General features: G+C 46.2%; 1 protein-coding gene across 1 annotated transcript in view; it reads left to right on the forward strand.

The window, feature by feature from the left end:
• The window catches only part of PI4KA (phosphatidylinositol 4-kinase alpha), a 113,609-nt gene that overhangs the window by 68,072 nt on the left and 27,005 nt on the right, over positions 1-18,532 (forward strand). Inside the window, exons 23-30 of the mRNA XM_040464665.1 lie at positions 2,671-2,753; positions 9,703-9,773; positions 9,857-9,981; positions 11,184-11,265; positions 11,490-11,573; positions 12,794-12,883; positions 15,027-15,146; positions 18,204-18,296. Coding sequence (XP_040320599.1) covers positions 2,671-2,753; positions 9,703-9,773; positions 9,857-9,981; positions 11,184-11,265; positions 11,490-11,573; positions 12,794-12,883; positions 15,027-15,146; positions 18,204-18,296 — 748 coding nt within the window. The remainder of the gene's footprint in view (positions 1-2,670; positions 2,754-9,702; positions 9,774-9,856; positions 9,982-11,183; positions 11,266-11,489; positions 11,574-12,793; positions 12,884-15,026; positions 15,147-18,203; positions 18,297-18,532) is intronic.

Here is an 18,532-nt window from a genome sequence, read left to right on the forward strand (position 1 = left end):
ATCCTCTCCTTATAGGGAATAGGCTTCTGAGCCATCACGATAGATATTTCAAACTCTGTCCACTTGACTAAGAGCCCCTGTTAGGGATCAGCCCTCACTGAAAATGGTCTGAGACATTCATTGAACTTGTTTCCAGGATCACAGCTGAGTACAAATAGCAAATTGGAAATGGGAAGGGGCCTGTCCCAAAACAGTCCCACAGTTAGCAGATGCTCAAGATACATATGTAACCATAGCAGACCTAACAACTGTAATAATTGTCATCATAACAACACCAATATTAACACAGATTGAGTGCTTATGCCATACCAGGCACTGTGCTAAGTTGCCTGTATTGACACACTCTCCAACAAGCCTATGGGGTAGGCATTATTACATACCCATTTTACAGATGAGGAAACTGAGACACTGAACAGTTAAGTAAGTTACCCAAGGTAATAAACCCTGATTTGGATTGAGATCCAAGTCTGTTAAGCACTGTGCCATGCTGCCTCTTGTAAATGAAGACTGGAGGAAGCAGCTAGGATGCTCAGAGCCCAGCTGCCTATGTGGATGGTACAGACTCACCATGGTAAGCTCTGAGGCACCATAGGGCTGCAGCTGAATACACTAGCTACAGAAAGATGCATCCCTGTCATCAAAAAAGGTCAGGTTAGGGACTCCTGGGTGGCTCAGTCGGTTAAGCATCCGACTTCAGCTCAGGTCACGATCTCGCGGTCCGTGAGTTCGAGCCCCGCTTCGGGCTCTGGGCTGATGGCTCAGAGCCTGGAGCCTGCTTCCAATTCTGTGTTTCCCTCTTTGGCTGCCACTCCCCCATTCATGCTCTGTCTGTCTGTCTCTCTCTCTCTCTCTCTCTCAAAAATAAATAAACTTAAAAAAAAAAAAGTCAGGTTACACATAATCTGTTTGTTGAAGTCACATGATAGGTGTAATAAGTTATAGGATAAACCTTACCAAATGGTTTGAAAAGTAAACTGTTAGTTCTTAAAAGGGGGAATATTTGGGAAATGCCACTATTTAAACCTTTGTTTGGTGCCATGAAAGCCTCTGGTAAAAGACCTCTTGCTAGGAAGCTCAACATATAACCTAGATTAAGGCTCTTTTGGGTAAGTGGGAGTGAGCCCCTACTTTCCAGCTCTGTCCTCTTTTCCCGGCCGCTTGGTAGCCTGAGGGTACCACAACAGAGCAAAATTTAAAAACTAGTGAACGATTCTCCCCCAAAGTCCCACAGAGCTAAGGAGCTTTTGACCTTCTTTTCTTTGTTCATTACAGTTTTGTGTTTTTTTTTTTTTAATAAAAGTAATAGAACATTACACACAAATTTGGAAATAAGTGGAGAGGAAAAACTACTCACCTCACCACCATTCCCTATAGCATCTTAGTGTAGTTTTCTCTCATCCTTTTTATTATAAAGAGTACATTTTCAAAGAGAAACCCAACCAAAACAAAACAAGCAAACCAACACAGATCAAAAACCTTGTTTGCTCCTAAGTTGAATGGCTACAAGCGATGTCTCCGGACCCTCTCAGCCTCATGTGCCCGCCAGCAGGGCTGTCTCCTGCTTCCCCACAAGTGTGCCCACGAATAGGGTCTCACGCCAGGCTGTTGAGTGGGCTGGTAGAGCAGGACCATAAGGGGACGGCCCACAGGGGGCAGTTCCCACTCCAGGTTGCCTGCCAGGCCTCTGCGAGCACTGTTAGCACAGAGAAGCAACCCTGAAGCCTTTATTCAAGAACCTGGCTCAGACTCCCAGCCACTGGTTATTAGGAGAATGTTAAAACAGCGAGGTGGACAACGTGAGCAATTACATAAAAGCTGTGTGAACGTGAGCACTTGAGAATGCATGCACTTAAAGCCACACAGCCTGCCCTACTGCAGTTTGACTCACAAAAGGTTGGTGCAGAAGCCCACAGATAGACTCCACCAAGTGCTTGCCTGTGTGCACATGTGCCGCACTATCTTAGTGGAGCCCCCCAAACTCTGAATGGCCCTTCACAGGGACTATGGTTCAAGTGCATGCATTTCTTTTTCTATCTTTGCCCCAAAGTAAAAGATATTTTTTACTTTGAAAATAAAAACGATGCATAAACCAAAAAAAGAAGGAAAACATTGAAATGGTACAGAAGACGCTAAAGATGAAAACTACACGTCTTACTTTCCAGGCCCTGAATTCAGAGATACCCGCTATTGATAGTTTTACTTTTCCTTCTAGAAATTTTAAATGCAAACATAAATATCCTACACACAGAAGGCACATGGAGGCCTTTCGGAAACCTGTCACTAACATTATGCTGTACCCATTTTCTCCACACCTTGCTTTCTCATGTAATAGTGCATCTTCGATGTTTTTCTGGAGTTATCTTTCATTTTGGTGGCTGCATGTTGTGCCACTGAATAGGTGTACTTTGGTGTAGCTGACCAGTCTCCTACTGATGGACATTCAGCCAGCACTGTTGTGCACGTTACCCTTAAGATGCATCATTAGTGGTGGGTTGCTGGGTGAACAGTGTGGGAATGTTATGACAGATGGTGGATATTGTCCTCCAGAAAGTCCATGTGAGTCTATGACACTTGGTTCCTCATGGCCTCAGCAGTTCTGGGCAGTACCAAATCTGTGATAGGGAGGGCCTGGATTTTTTAAAATTTACTCAAAACTGTTCTCCTTGCTAGGGTACTACGTTCAACAGATCCTGACCGCTTCCAGGTAATGTTCTGCTACTTTGAAGATAAAGCTATTCAAAAAGACAAATCTGGTAAGTCGATTATTGTGGTACTCTAATGATGAATTGAGCTTTAATAGTATAAAAAGGAATACTACCAATTTTCTGTCTTTGTGAAGAAAATAGTTTTATGAAGTTACATACTACATTGGAAAGGTCAGTATAAAACAGAACCTTAACAGTGTATCCCACACCACTGCCTCATGGCAGACAGCCTCTTCTCTGCTGTCCTGCCTGCCACTCTCTTGCAGTATATTTAGTAAACTTCTATTGCCTTTAAAAAACAAGGGACACCTGGATGGTTCACCTGGCTGAGTGTTCAACTTCAGCTCAGGTTATGATCTCGCAGTTTGTGGGTCCGGGCCCCACATTGGGCTCTGTGCTGACAGCTCAGAGTCTGGAGCCTGCTTCAGATTCTGTTTCTCACTCTCTCAGCCCCTCCCCCACTCATGCTCTGTCTCTGTCTCTCAAAATATAAAATATTTAAAAATTTTTTAAAAATAACAAAAATGTATAACATAACCACATAGCCTTAAGGAGCATCACTCTTGCCTACCCACAATGCTTGAGTATGCTCTAGCCCCCAAATTTCAGTCTCTAATACTATCCCATGCTGAAAGGATCCTGGGCTTCTCAAATAATCATTGATGAACCTGGAGCATCTTATTGTTGCCAGGGAGCAGTTATACTTTTTAAATGTCCAGAGTAGGGGCACCTAGGTGGCTCAACTCAGTCAGTTAAGCAGCTGACTCTTGATTTTGGCTCAGGCCATGATCTCATGGTTCATGGGTTCAAGCCTTGCATCAGGGTCTGCATTCACAGGGCAGAGTCTCCTTCGGATCCTCTGTCTCCCTCTCTCTGCCCCTCCCCCCCAATAAATAAATGTTTAGATAGGTAGATAGATAGGAAAAATGTCCAGAGCAGGCAAAGAGGACTAAGAACCAATTTAAAAGGACTCCTAGGTGCCTGGGTGGCTCAGTTGATTGAGCGTTTGACTTTGGCTGAGGTCATGATCTCACAGTTCATGAGTTCAAACCCCACATCAGGCTCACTGCTGTCAGCACAGAGCCCACTTCAGATCCTCTGTCCCCCTGTCTCTCTGCCCCTCTCCTACTTGCACGTTCTCTTTCTCTCTCAAAAATAAATATTTTAAAAAATAAAAGGACTCCCAGTGGACAAAGTATCATAATTTGAACATGAATACATATTTTGCTTAAAAGAAGGGCAAATATACTAGGATGTGTATATCCAAATATACTAGGTTTTATATATATATATAAAACATATATATATGTTATGCTAAAAAACATATATATATATATATAAAACATATATATATGTTATGCTAAAAAACATATATATATTGTTATGCTAATGTGTGTGTATATACACACATTAGCATAACAATATATAATATGTAGTGATAACATAATACATAGGATATATATATCTAATGTTTGTTTTTTCCACTAAGTATTTGTGAAGTAAAGATAGGTTGTTGTTTCTCTTATGTAATCAGGAAAGAGGGAACACAAAGAAAGAGCTACACAGTTCAAGGAGAGACGTGGCACCCACGATAAAGTCATGCCTGGTCTCCAAGAGTTGACAGGTAGAAAGGGTGCCCAGCAGGTGATAGGCAGAGACATCCCACAGAATGGCTAGTTAAAAGTGCTCTGTTAGCTGAGAATAGCTATTAGAGAGTTCATTGTGAGGATACCCAGACCTTCCACGAGGGCTTCATGCCTCAGTAGTCCTGCTGGTTATAAGGAGACCCTGCTCAGGACCATGAATGTTTCCAGTGGTGTCATCAGGCCAGGTCAGAATGTCAGGGCAGCAGGTCAGGACCTGTGGGCAACATCTGATGTAAGGGCCACATCATTTCTGGGAAGGTTTCAGAATAGGAAAATCTATATGAAACACAAAGACTTGCAAGTCCTATGATGCGAATGTCCTCAGATCCTGAGTGCACAGAGGGTCTCAGCTGCAACCAGTCCTAAAAGCAAACTCCTGGGAAAACAGAGAAATAATTGAAACTCTCTGATGGTACTAAAATATTATACTTACTGGAATTCTATTAGGGCAAACCTAAGATAAGAATAGGAATGAAAATAAGAAGAGCTATTAAAATTGAGATAACAGGGGCATCTGGGTAGCTCAGTCAGTTAAGCATCCAACTTCGGCTCAGATCATGATCTCACGGTCCATGAGTTCGAGCCCACATCGGGCTCTGTGCTGACAGCTCAGAGCCTGGAACCTGCTTCAGATTCTGTGTCTCCCTCTCTCTCTGCCCTTCCCCCACTCACACTCTGTCTCTCTCTGTTTCTCTCTGTCTCTCTCTCTCTCTCTGTTTCTCTGTCTCTCTCTCTCAAAGATAAATAAACATTAAAAAAAAAATAGGGGTACCTGGGTGACTCCGTTGGGTGTCTGACTTCTGCTGAGGTCATTATCTCACACTTTGTGGATTTGAGCCCTGCATTGGGCTCTGTGCTGCCAGCTCAGAGCCTGGAGCCTGCCTCCAATTCTGTGTCTCCCTCTCTGTCTCTGTCCCTCCCCCACTCACATTCTGTGTCTCTCTCTCAAAAATAAACATTTAAAAAAAGATAACAAAGAAAAAAATTAAATGCATAGTATAGGCACTGTTTAACCAGTTTGAGTATAAGGACACTGACAGGTTTTAAGCATCATTGCATTGGTCTCTGTGTTGATTTTTAAAGTGTTTAAAAATGTAAGAGACTCTGAAATGTTAGACCTATGTTTTAATTATATGCTTAGAAGAACTTGATCAGTTTTATAATTGTGCTTAAATATTTGGGTACATTATGGCCATGAGTTCTGATTGATTAACTGTGTGGGTAAATATTTCAAAGACTGCTAATTGACAATTCTTAAAATCAATAAATTTATTAAGTAGAGAGGAGACCTTTCCATGCCAGAAGTCATTGGCACTCTGAAGAATCTATCAACTTGTTCTTGCCAGTAGAGAATTAATCCCCAGATAATTTTTATGCCATTTTTCCTATTGTTGAAAAATCAGTCCTTGAAGAAATCCTTTTAAAAATCACCCCAAGGAGGTACGTGGCTGGCTTAGTCAGTGGAGAGTGCAACTCTTGATCTCCAGGTTGTGAATTTGGGTCTCACCTTGGGTCTAGAGATTACGTAAAAATAAAACTTTTAAAAATAAAAAATAAAATCACCCCAAGGTTCTGAGGTGCTGCTTCATGTAAGACCTTTGTCCAATAAGTCCTTTATAGAACCCTTATCACTCCTACATGACAGTCAGGAAATTAGGTGCGTTTATTTATTTTTGTGGAGTAGGCAAGGAAGGAGTGTATGGGTTCTGGAAGCTCCCCCTGCTGGCAGTAGGGGGAAGGATTAGAGGAGGAGGAGCTCTTTAGAGGCCATGGTGGGAGGTGCAGGCAGGCAATTTTGTATGGTAGGAAACCCCTCCCACCAGGGTGTAGACACTGGAAGAGGAAGCCCCACATTCAGAGTCCCACACACATGCCCAAGGACCACTTGAGAGTATAGTAGAGACACTGTTAACCACTGACTGAGCTGTTCATTGATTTGTTCCCCTTGTCCATCCACCCATTGTTTTGTTTTTTAATGTTTATTTATTTATTTTTGAGAAAGAAAGCAGGAAAGGGGCACAAAGAGAAGGAGACAGAAAATCCCAAGCTGGCTTCACACTGCCAGTGCAGAGTCCTCCATGGGGCTCAAACTCACAAACTGTGATGTCATGATCTGAGCTAAAACCAAGAGTCAGAGGCCCAACCGACCAAGCCACCCAGATGCCCATTGTTTATATAACAGTTGTTTTGTGCTAAACAGTTGGGTCACCCTGAGCTTCTTTGGCTCTAGGAGGGAAGGTAGGCAACAAAAAAATTGAGATTCCTAGCCCAAAGGGGCCTAAGAACCTACCACATTTTGCCAGCCTCCTATTGAGAATATCTATAGACAGAATAAGATACCTTTCTAAAGCTAGATGTCCTCTCTCTCCTAAGGTCTGTTTTTTCTGTTACTGTGTCATAATTGCACTGGGAACTGATGTGCACCTTATGGACACTTTTTAATTTTCACAGTACACCATACTCTTCCACATGATTTCCAAATGGGTTATTTGTTTTTGTTCTGAGTATGGCACTTAGGTTAAGCCAATAAATGTATATTTACTGAGTGTACTTTCCTCTTCCTTTTCTCTCCTAAAACATGAGAGGTGGGAAGGACATGTCTATGGAGATGTGTTACTCATGAGTTTTCAGAACCAAGCAGGAAGGAGGTTATAAGAAGCATCTAGCAGCCTGCGAAGGGGAGGGCTGGCACCTCCTCTGTGCAGGTGTGAGCCCAGCCTCCATGTGTTCTTGGAATGCAGCCTGCCAGCTGCCTAGTCAGTCAGTGCAGACTAAGACCGAGGTAGTCCCAAGCTAAAGTGTAAAAGGAAAGTGCAAAAAGCAAAGTGGCTGTTTTTAAGTAAAAATCTCCAGAGAGGCTACTGCGCGTTGATGATTGGCATCTGACCACTACTATCTGATTGTTTTTAATTAGAAACTTACAGTTTCAGTTTCCTAAGAGCTATATGAAAAGATACTACACTAAACACACCCCTCCAAACAAGATTTCATCCACCAACCCAACTTCTGAGAAAGTAGCCTCTCCCTGTTTGGGCATCTGTCCACGTCACACTAATCATTTTCCATGTCTGAGAGCTTTGGGGGCCCATTTATCCTCATAAAAAACACATATGCGATGCGTCTTTGTGTTTCCGGCTCTGTGCTTTGCCTGGGGCACAGAGGTGCAGCACCTCCTTATCTCTCTGCCCTGCTGACCTTACAGCCCTGTCATTTAGCCAGCCTAAAGGCACTGGATGGGGCTCCTGGCTGGCGCCCTTGGTAGAGCATGCCACTCTTGATCTAGAGTCTGTAAGTTCAAGCCCCACACTGGGTGTAGAGATGACTTTTTAAAAAATCTTAAAGAAAACTTTTTTTATTTACTTTGAGAGAGAACGTGCGCACAAGTGAGAGAGGGGCAGAGAGAAAGAGAGACAAAATCCATGCCATCAGTGCAGAGCCCAATGGAGGGCTCAAACTCACAAACTGTAAGGTCATGACCTGAGCTGAGATCAGGAGTCAGATGCTTAACCAACTGTGCCACCCCCAAATAAAATCTTTAAAAAAAAAAAAAAAAAGAGGACAGTGGATAAGTGGAACAGCACTGGTGGGCAAGCAGCACTTTATTACATCAGCACTGTGATGCTTGTGCTGTACTGTTGCTTTTTAAAATCTGCCTTGTAGGGGCGCCTGGGTGGATCAGTCAGTTAAGTATCTGACTCTTGATTTTAGCTCTGGTCATGATCTCACGGTTCATGAGTTCAAGCCCCTCACTGGGCTCTGTGCACTGACAGTGTGCAGCCTTCTTGGGATTCTCTCTGCTCTTCTCCCTCTCTCTGCTCCTACCCCACTCACTCACTCTCTCACAAAATAAATAAACTTGAAAAAAAATCTGCTTTGTACTCTGGTGGCAACAAGCACATCCAGTGCTCAGATCTTGCTTTCTAAATATTACTCTGCATTAAAAGGAACCAAGTGTCCAAGGAAGAAAAGGTTGATTCTACAGAGAATTGGGGCAGGGAAAATACAAGATGAGCCTGGGACACCTTGTAGTGCCAGAAAGGAAGGTCCTGTGAAAGGAAAAAAAGGAAAAGGAAAGGAAGAAGAAAAGAAAAGGGATGTGGGCATGTCACAAGGACTTGAGTCTCCCCGAAAGAGTTCTCAATGGCCAAAGCTGGAACAATTTGGGCAGCAAATAATGACAGTATTGGATTATGACCCAGTGACTGAAATAAATATTTATGAGTCTATACTGATTAGATGATTGAATACATCAAACATGGGGAAAGAGGGACAGAACTTCCTTATAGAATCCCAATTACTAAAAGTAGAAAGAATGAAGAAAACAAAATCCTAGTGAGAGCCAGAGTGCCTTCTGCAAGCACATCCCACTGACAGATACTAAAATGTGGGCAAAATCTTGAGGAGAAATGAGATGTCTGCATGACCTCAAAGTATCTTCCCCAGGGGCACCTGGATGGCTCAGTCGGTTAAGCATCTGACTCTTGATCTCAGCTCATGTCTTGATCTCAGGGTTGTGAGTTCAAGCCCCGCATTGAACTCCACACTGGGTGTGGAGCCTACTTAATACAAGAAAAAAAACAAAAAAATCAACACATTTAAGTATCTTACCCAGGGTATTTGCCAGTTACCGTGGCGGTTTTTCTTATGCCTACATTCTCTTCAGGAGCTGCTGCTTAATTCCCCTCCCTGAGTGTGGGCTGGACTCAGTGACTCCCTTCTGAAGAGTAGAGCATGGAAAGAGAAAAGTAGTAACTGGACAGGGGGAAACTTGGCAGACACCACTGTACCCAAGCAATCAAGGTCATCCTCCCCAGTGGTAGGAGATACTGATTTCACACACTCCTGCTACTATGCAACAAGACCACTTCATCTCTGTGGGATTTTCCTAAAAGCCTGTAACCTTAGTCTAATCACAAGCAAGCATCAGACACACCTAAATTGAGGGACATCCTACAAAATGCCTGTTCTCTTCAGAAGTGTCAGGTTCATGAAAGGCAAGAACAGACCAAGGAATCAGCACAGATTGTGCGAGACAAAGGAGACCTGATGGGTAATGCCACATGGCATCTTCATTAGATCCTGGGACAGAAAAGGGACATTAGTGGGAAAACAGGAAATCCAAATAAAGCCTGAAGTTGAGCTAATGGTATATCAGTGTCGACTTCTTAGTTTTGACAAGTTGAGCTGCTAATATCAGGAGAAACTGGGTCCAGGGTATGTGGGAACTGTGTGCTCTCTCTGCCATTTGTCTGTAATCCAAAATCATTTCTAAACACTATGTTTGAAAGTAGCCGGGATCGGTCTCTTTCTCTTGATGCTTCTGACCCGTGGAAACCCCCTCCTCATTTCAGGGATGATGCAGTGTGTGATTGCCGTCGCAGACAAAGTATTTGATGCCTTCCTAAACATGATGGCAGATAAAGTAAGCCTTGTCAGAGCGCGAGCGTGTGTCTGCTGGAAGCATGTGGAGGGCGCCTATTGTACCTGTCTCTTCTGAATCTCCAGGCTAAGACCAAGGAAAATGAGGAAGAGCTGGAGCGGCATGCGCAGTTTCTCCTGGTGAACTTCAACCACATTCACAAGAGGATACGGAGGGTGGCAGACAAGTATCTGTCTGGTCTAGTAGATAAGTAAGCTCATTTTCCTTCTAATGCTGTGTGTGTGTGTGTGTGTGTGTGTGTGTGTGTGTGTGTGTGTGTGAGCGCGCATGTGTGCGCGTGCCTCTAGGTTTAGAATCAGGGAAGAACCATCCTTACATTATCAATGCAGCAAAATTGGAGTCAGAATTTAAACTCTCAAATGGCAATGCGGCCTCCCTCAGAATGTCATGGAATTTGCTGCAGGGTCTGAAGTTTGGTCCTGAAACCTCTACTTATTCTGAGCTATTGATGTTACTTACAGTGCAGCTCCTGACAAGGGGTGTCATGTCTCTGTGTCTCTGCATCCCACCCTCCCCTGCCACAGGGCCTCTCTGGGCTCACTCTGGGAAGCTCACAGCCATCCTAAGCGATACCTCCTACCCCAGAGCCCAGCCAGAGGTCCCTGGTAGAATCAGTGTCTTCCAGGCTCCTCAGAGAGGAAGGAGAGCCCACACGGACCTTTTTCCACTCCAGGCTCTCTGTGCTGGGAGCCAAAGCAGACTTTCAAGGGACATGCCCCCACATGGACGAGAACCCTCAAAGGTGGGCTGGACCAGCCTGTCTGCAATGTAAAGGCCAGAGGCAGCAAACAGCCACGCTGGGCCTGCCCTCAGCTCCATGCAAGCGTCCAGGAGTTCTGGAGCCTGCTGCAGGTGCTGTGCACCTGGTCTAGGCAGGGCCAGAAAGCAAGTCTAGCATGTATATGACATGTGTCTGAGCTGGACCTCCTAAGCAGAGGGCCATGATTGAGTCACAGCTACACGAAGTCTGCTCCCCTCACCCTGGCCACCACATCCAGGAGCAGCTTCTTCTCTTTGAGCTAGAGTGTCCTGCAAATATGGCCATTTTCTAGTTTGCCATCATGTGAAAATATTGGGGACCCCTGGTCAAAAACAAGGAGGATCACTTTGGGGAGTGAGGGAGTATGTCCCAGCCAGTATCAGTGTTAGGTTGAGAGCAGGTCACGTGAGGCCACATCTAGGCTCTGAAGAGTGGGGCTGGCAAGTGCCTAGGGGGTGTTTCTGACAGAGTGCCCTGCCTGGGAGACCTCCTGACCTCCTCCAACCGTCAGCTGGGCAGCAGGAGGTGGGGCTTTTACCCCACCCTGCCCCACCCCTCGAGGCAGCACTTTAAGGAACTCAGATTCCTTGAAGATTTGTCTCCTGGACCCTGAGATATGGCTGTCTGTGCAGGTTTCCCCACTTGCTCTGGAGCGGGACAGTGCTGAAGACCATGCTGGACATCCTCCAGACCCTGTCACTGTCATTGAGCGCTGTGAGTGTCCCTGCCATATACCAGAGCCTAATTTATGCTGCAAGTGGTCAAATTGGGGGTGGGGAGGCCAGATCCTGTCCTGGCCTTTACCAATGAGCTGCAGTAAGTTTGGAAGCCTGTCACAGACCGGACAGGTGTGGGGAATGGAGGCAAACACCGCTGCCCAGCATGAGCAGAGGCACCCAGGGAAGGTGGTTTGGAAAAGGGGGCTTGGTTGTTTTCAGGACATTCACAAGGACCAGCCTTACTACGACATTCCTGATGCCCCCTATCGGATCACCGTTCCAGACACCTGTGAAGCCCGAGAGGTAGGTGGCAGCCGTCTCCTAATTAACGGCCATTTTCATTGCCTTCTCTAGTGTCAGGGCTGGCACATTGCACACACTGTGTCATTCAGTCCCCAGAAGTTTAAGGTGTGAGCATTCTCTCCCAGCCCGCAGGAGAGAAAGTCTCACAATATGAGTGGGGTGCTGACTCACTCCCAGCTGGGACTGTCTACCAAGCCTCCTCCTGCCCCACAGCCGTGTTGACTCTAAGCCCTTTCTTAGTTCAGCTGCCAAAGAGGTTTTCTGCTGCCTGTCAGTTTATAGCTTCTCAAAGCTGCCTGAGCAAGTATGACTGTCAGATGAACTTCACTGCTGTGAGGTGTGCAGACTACCTGTCATTGTGGTAGTGAGGAACGACTTCGCCTTTTGTGGTGCTGTGGGAAATAGATGGAGTAAGTAGCTCCGGATAAGGAGGTTGTGCTGTGTGAGTCTGACTCAGAGCCCTCATGGTGGCAGACTGAAGCTCAGCTCAGACCACAGCTCAGACCTAGGGCCAGGTCATGTCCCAACCTCTGGGCCTCCAGCTGTGGGCAGGGAGTTCCCCACACGGTGACGAGGCCCCTGCACCGGTTCTTACCTGCCATGGCCTGCGTTCTCCTTCAGTTAATGACTCAGTACATATGTTGCCCAGTGGCCGTGTGAGGCACTGTTAGTGTAGGCCCTGCCACCCAGCCTTACACCAGGACCACAGACCAGGATGTCTGTGCCCTATACCCCAAGGCTCAGTGTTAGAACATAGTCACTCTAATCATTCGCTAGGGCTGCCTTGATTACGTACCACAGACTGAGTGGCTTAAACAACAGAAATTTATTTTCTCACAGTGCTGGGGGCTGGAGATCTGAGGTCAGGGTGTTGGCGGGGTTGTTTCTTCAGACACCTCTCTCCTTGGCTTTTAGATGGTTGTCGTGTTCTTGTGTCCTCACATGTCTTCCCTCTGTGCCTGTGTCCTAATCTTCTCTTACGAGGACACAGTCAGATTGGATTACGGTCCACTCATATGATACCATTTTACCTTAATTACCTCTTTAAAGGCACCATCTTCAAATACAGTCACATTCTGAGGTAGTGGGGGCTAGGGCTTCAACACATGCATTTTAGGGGGATGCACTTCAGCCCTCAAAAGTAACTAAATACAGTTTATAGCTGACATCCTCTGACAGCCCAGATACACTGACCTCGGCTTGATCACACCCTCTTCCAGAGCATCGTGAAGGACTTCGCGGCGCGCTGTGGAATGATCCTACAGGAGGCAATGAAGTGGGCACCTACGGTCACCAAGTCCCACTTACAGGTACTTTCTTGAAATCACCAAAAAGCAATTTTGTTAAGCTCCTTCCAGTGATCCAGAGAACTTTCATAGACTGCGAACTCAAAATAGAAACAGTGCTAATGTGAATAAACAGAGACCAAAAACATTAGTCTAGTGTCTGGGAATAACAGAGGCCTCAGAGGCTGCTATTTGTTAGGAACACCTTGTGGGGTAAGGGTACTGGTTGTGGGTGAGCGGGGCAGGTGCGATGGGATCTGTGGGCAGGCAGGCCCAGAGAACTGACCACTCACACCAGGTAGGTGCCAGGTGTGTGGCAGGCTAGGCGCGAGCGAGGAGGCCTGCCAGTCTAGTAGCAGCACCTCTGCCGAATGCCAGAGCTAGAGTGAGGCTGCTGTCTCATTAGAGCCCTATCCAGGCTGTATGTGGAGTTGGACATGAGCCTTTGCAGACCAAAGTGCTGACGTGTGAACACAAATGACTACAAAGTGAGCCATTATTCTGGTCAAGCAGAGATGGACCAAAAATACCACAATTCATGAGAGGAAAAAGTCACCTGAAAAGGAATCAAAGATAAGAAAATCCCACTAGAAGAAATCTGGCTTAATAAAAAGAAGTTGCATCTAGAGGAGCATGTGAAGTTGACCTCAGCAACATTTGTCAAGATAAAGCTAGTTCCAAAGTGTTTCTGTGTTCAGAATCCAGGAAGGACCGAGCAGCTTAGAGGCTGTTTGGAAACACATTTTGCAAGAACCCATGGGTGGTGCCTTGTGTTGCCTTAAAGTTCTTCCTTCCACAAAGATGTAGGAGTGGTGAGGTTAGAGCAATTGGGGAAATGAAAAAAATGGAACCTTCTGTCAGGCACTCAGCAGCTAAGCTGGACAGCGATGGGCCTTGTAACTAGGCCATGCCTATAGCTTGACAGCTGTCACTGTCTAGTGTATACACTAGTATTCTTCAGACTGTGGTACTTTTTCAAACTGTTCCTTTTTGGGAACTGACTTTTCTTTTGGTTCACATGGAGGAAAGGGGCATCAGCTCCCAAGGCTGAGCTCTAAAGAGGGGAAGCCCCTTTCATTCCTAAAAGGGTTCATTAAGCAAAAAAAAAAAAAAAAAAAAAAAAAGGCCTTAATTGGGAGAGCTGTTTATTTCTTCAACCATGGCCTAAGAAAGGAGTGGAAAATGAACAAGCTTGAGGCTTGAATTGGTCTTGGTACTTCTACCAGGCCTCCCTTTGGTGTTGCCCCAGGCTCTGTTTCCCTTCCCCTGGACATCTAGTCTGTCTGAACCCTACCCCACCTCCTGTCAGGCCCTCACTGCCTACCCTTAGTGGCCCCGACCCGCCTGGGCACGTCACTGTAGCCTGTCCTGAGTCATCCACCATGCTGGGCCGGTGTCAATAGCAAATCTGCTACCTTTGCTCATTAGCCACTCCCCATCGCCACGGGGTCCATGGTTGGGTTTCTGGGGCTCTATGAACCCTCCAAAACCACTGGCACAATTTTGTAAGTCAGTGCTCACATGCACTTTCCTGAGGGGAGTCCTGTGCCTCACTCTAAACTCCTTCACCTGGCACACAAGGCCTTTCAGGCCTGGCCCATCTCTGGCCCAGGCTGGCTGCCTGCCATCTAGCCCTTGTACTTGTGCTCCTGCAGTGCTAACCCCTGACCCCTGATGGTCCCCAGAGCAGAAGGCCTTCTCACATCTCCACGCTCTGCCAGGTGTCCCCTTCCACTAGTTGGCCAGGCAGATTCTGGCCCTTACTCTGCCTTCCAGCTGTTTGTTGGGTCGTTCCTTCACAGCAGGGCTGCTCAGGCAAGCAGTACAACTGCCTGCGTGTTGACAGTGGGACCAGAACTCTACAACTGTTTTCCAGGTATCTAGCACAGGACTTGGCAGGTGGCAGATTCTCAGCAAGGATGTGCCCAAAGAATAAACAGTCCTGTCACATTTACTGTGTGCCTGCCACTCTGGGGAAATCGTCCTCGTTCACACATGAGCAAGAGTCAGTTGGGGAAGGGGGGGCTTTAATTTATTGAAGGTCCCACAGCAAGGGATGGACCCAACATTGGAACCAGTGTTTGCTCTACTACCTCACACTTTATTTTATAAAGTATTATTCTTACCTTTAAAGTAAAACAGCCTTTTTTTTTTTTTCCGACTTCAGGAATATCTGAACAAACATCAGAACTGGGTATCCGGACTGTCCCAGCACACGGGGCTGGCCATGGCCACCGAAAGCATCCTTCACTTTGCCGGCTACAACAAGCAGAACACCACTCTCGGGGTATGTGTGTGCCTCCTGAGGAACAGGAGTCTCCTTCAGCAATGGGAGCCACAATATGAGGGGCAAGACCAAAGCTGATATGTAGCTTTTTCTGATATATACGGCCATGCTAGCAGTAGGCAGATTGGAATCCCATGTAAGATACTCAGGTTCAGAGAGAGTAGGTTAGTAGAACAGGCATTTCTTCACTGTGTTTCTTTCTTTCTTTTCTTTTTTTTTCAATATTTATTTATTTTTGAGAGACAGACTGAGCACGAGTGGGGGAGGGGCAGAGACACAGAATTTGAAGCAGGCACCAGGCTCTGAGCTGTCAGCACAGAGCCCGATGCAGGGCTCAAACCCACAAACCATGAGATCATGACCTGAGCCGAAGTCGGACACTTAACCAATTGAGCCACCCAGGCTCCCCATCCTTACTGTTTCTTGCTTCATTAATGATATCAGATTTGGATTTCTGTGTATCCACAAGGAAGGAAACTGATCTCTTTGAGACAAGGTCAGCATTATCTTATAGTCATGTTGATTGGAAACATTTGCTGGATTTTCCTGTTTCAGCAGGTGCCAAAGCATATGTGCACACACATCTTCAACTTGGTCTTGTTCCACTGAAGATCACTTTAGAGGGCAGCACGTCCATGAAGTAGTGCTTTCTTAGTTAAATCAGAGTTTCGGATCAAAGTAGCAGATTGAGAGCAGGTGATCTGACTGGCGGTGTTGCATGTCAGTGTCTCCCAGCCTTAGGGCCTACCATGATGTCTGTCTCAAGCAAGTGTGGCTATGTGCTTCTTAACTCTGTGCCTCTTAACTCTCTCGGGGTGGAGAGGTGGAGAGGCTGCCGCCTGTCTTTTATCATGTCTTTGACATAATAGGGTGGGGGTGCAGAGGAGGGAGGATGGCGCTGCCACTTCTCACCATGGCCACAAGTCTAAGCAGGAAGGGAGGAGCCCATTAGGTGGGCTGGGGGCTCTCAGCCTCCTTGTGGAGCCTGGGGCAGTGCCACAGGTAGCCAGTGTCTTCTCACAGCCCGTGTCATCCTCAGAGCTCTCACAGAGGTCACTCCATGTTCTCTGAAGATACCAGTGTCACCAGTACACCCTGTGCTTACAGGCCAGGCCCAGCGGCGTAAGATCAGCTCCCTGAGCTGGGTCTCTCCACCACTCTGAGGACACAAGCAGAGGCCAGAAGTGGGCACTCCTTAGAATGCCTTTGACAACTCCTTGTCCTCTTCTAGGCTAGCTTGTAAGAGGTCAGTTTTTCCTAAAAGATTTAAATCTTTTTTTGTAGAAAAAGAGATTTAGGTGTGGTTTTCCCTTTTCTATTGCTGAGGAGGAAAGGATATATGTATTGTGTGTTCTGATTGTTGGTTGTAATGGAGATCCTGGCCAACCTGCCCCTGCTCCATGAAAAGCACAGGAGCCTGCTGGCCACCAGAGTGACATCTCCCCATCACATGGTATTCAGGGAAGAGCAGCTTCTAGGGGGTGTTTGAGAAGCATGGTCTCAGGCCACTGGCTCTTGCTGCATAGAGACTGTCAGAAAACTCCTGTAGGGCTGCCCTCCCCATCACACTGCACCAGACGTCTGAGCCAAAGCAGTTGGAGTAGTTCTACCAGGGAGGGAGGTAGGCTGCAGTGCAGGCCATTTGCTGTCTGGGGGCTGCGCAGATATCACGGAATCCCTGGTAAGAAGGCCATTGTTTTCCGCATTTTGCAGGGGAGTATATTCAGGCTAAGGGACAGCAAGTGGCCTCCCTAGGGCGTCATAGCTGGTTGGTGGCAGAGCCAGGTTCCAATGTAGGCCTGCTTGATGCCATAGGCCACACTGTCTCCAAAAAATGTAGTGTTACATGACCTTTTGCAAAATAGACCAGCTTAATAATTTTATGAGAAAATCATGTATTTTTGTTCTTGCTTATGTTTTCCCAAATTTCATATTTTATTTTCTTGACCCTCTTTCTCCCTACCTGCCTGCTCCCTCCAAAAAAATAATCCCTCAAACTTCAACTATTGAGAGATTCATTTTCCCCAATGGGACCTGAATGTCAAGAAGTGGATAGGTTTTGTTGGTTTATAGTAAAAGTCGCTAAAGGGGTGAAAGGTCATCTTCAGTGCATGTTCTTAGTCTTCAGTGATGTTGGGAAGGGCAGTGAGGAGCATGGTAGCAGTGACCATCCAGGGTAAGGGAGAGCAGTCATCAGGACCCCGAGTGGTGGGAGGTGCAGCTGAAGCAGAGGAAGTGAAGGGGGGTCTGAAAATATTTTCCCCATCCTGTGGGCTGCCGTTGTACTCAGAGTGCGCCCCTTTTGTCTTCTGCTCTTAGACTGTTGGCAGCTGTTGGGTATCTCCAAGCCCCTGCTGGCTTCTGCTCACTGTCACTATGCTCTCAACTTCACCATTCACCATCTTCAAGTCACATTTACACACCAGCACGCACCCACAGAGGAGACAGCCCGGGAGCACTAATTTCACAGCATTTTCATTGCAGATTATGATGATTTTCATAATGATCTGATGATTATTTCTCTTGCAAAAGACCTGTTCACCACTGGGATGAAAGCAGTCAGGGTGGCAAAGTGAAGTTCTATCACAAGCTGCCTTCCAGAGAAAATTTTTCATCCTAAAATTGTTTTTAAATTCTTTTTCCGTGGTTTCTTATCAGACTGGAAGGTGTTCTAAAGTATTTCTTTTTGAGGTGCCTGGGTGGGCTAAGTTGGATAAGCATCTAACTTCGGCTCAGGCCATAGTCTCGTGGTTCATGGGTTCAAGCCCTGTGTCGGGCTCTGTGCTGAAAACTCACAGCCTGGAGCCTGCTTCAAATTCTGTGTCTTCCTCTCTTCTCTGCCCTTCCCCCACTCACGCTCTGTCTCTCTCTTTCAAAAATGAATAAATGTTAAAAAAAAATTAAAAGTATTTCATTTTATTAGCTTGTCAGCATAGAAGATTTTTAATAACCTCTGGATCTGAACTTGACTTCTTAATTGGACTTAAGCTTAGCCATAGTGAACACAAAGAAAACATGTGGTAATGGTCTGAAATAATTCTTGATATTTCTCTGTAGGCAACTCAGCTAACAGAGCGCCCGGCCTGTGTGAAGAAAGATTATTCCAATTTCATGGCATCCCTGAATCTACGCAACCGCTATGCGGGCGAGGTGCGTATCCTGACGCAGGCTTTCAAAGTCTCCTCTCACTCTACTGCCAGTCATCTCCCAGTGGAAAACGAGCTCAGGTTCTGGAACTTACTCATTTTATGTGGACTTGAAGCCATGGGACCCTGGGACTCACCAGCCCAGTCAGCAGCATTTATGAGTACCACTTACCACCTCTGCAAAGGAATGACCTCATGTACATATACTCTGGCCATGCTGAAGCTTTCTATTTTTCTGGC

This window comes from Herpailurus yagouaroundi, unplaced genomic scaffold (genome assembly GCF_014898765.1).
Source record: "Herpailurus yagouaroundi ecotype Mexico unplaced genomic scaffold, PumYag 490, whole genome shotgun sequence".
Taxonomy (NCBI): Eukaryota; Metazoa; Chordata; class Mammalia; order Carnivora; family Felidae; genus Herpailurus; species Herpailurus yagouaroundi.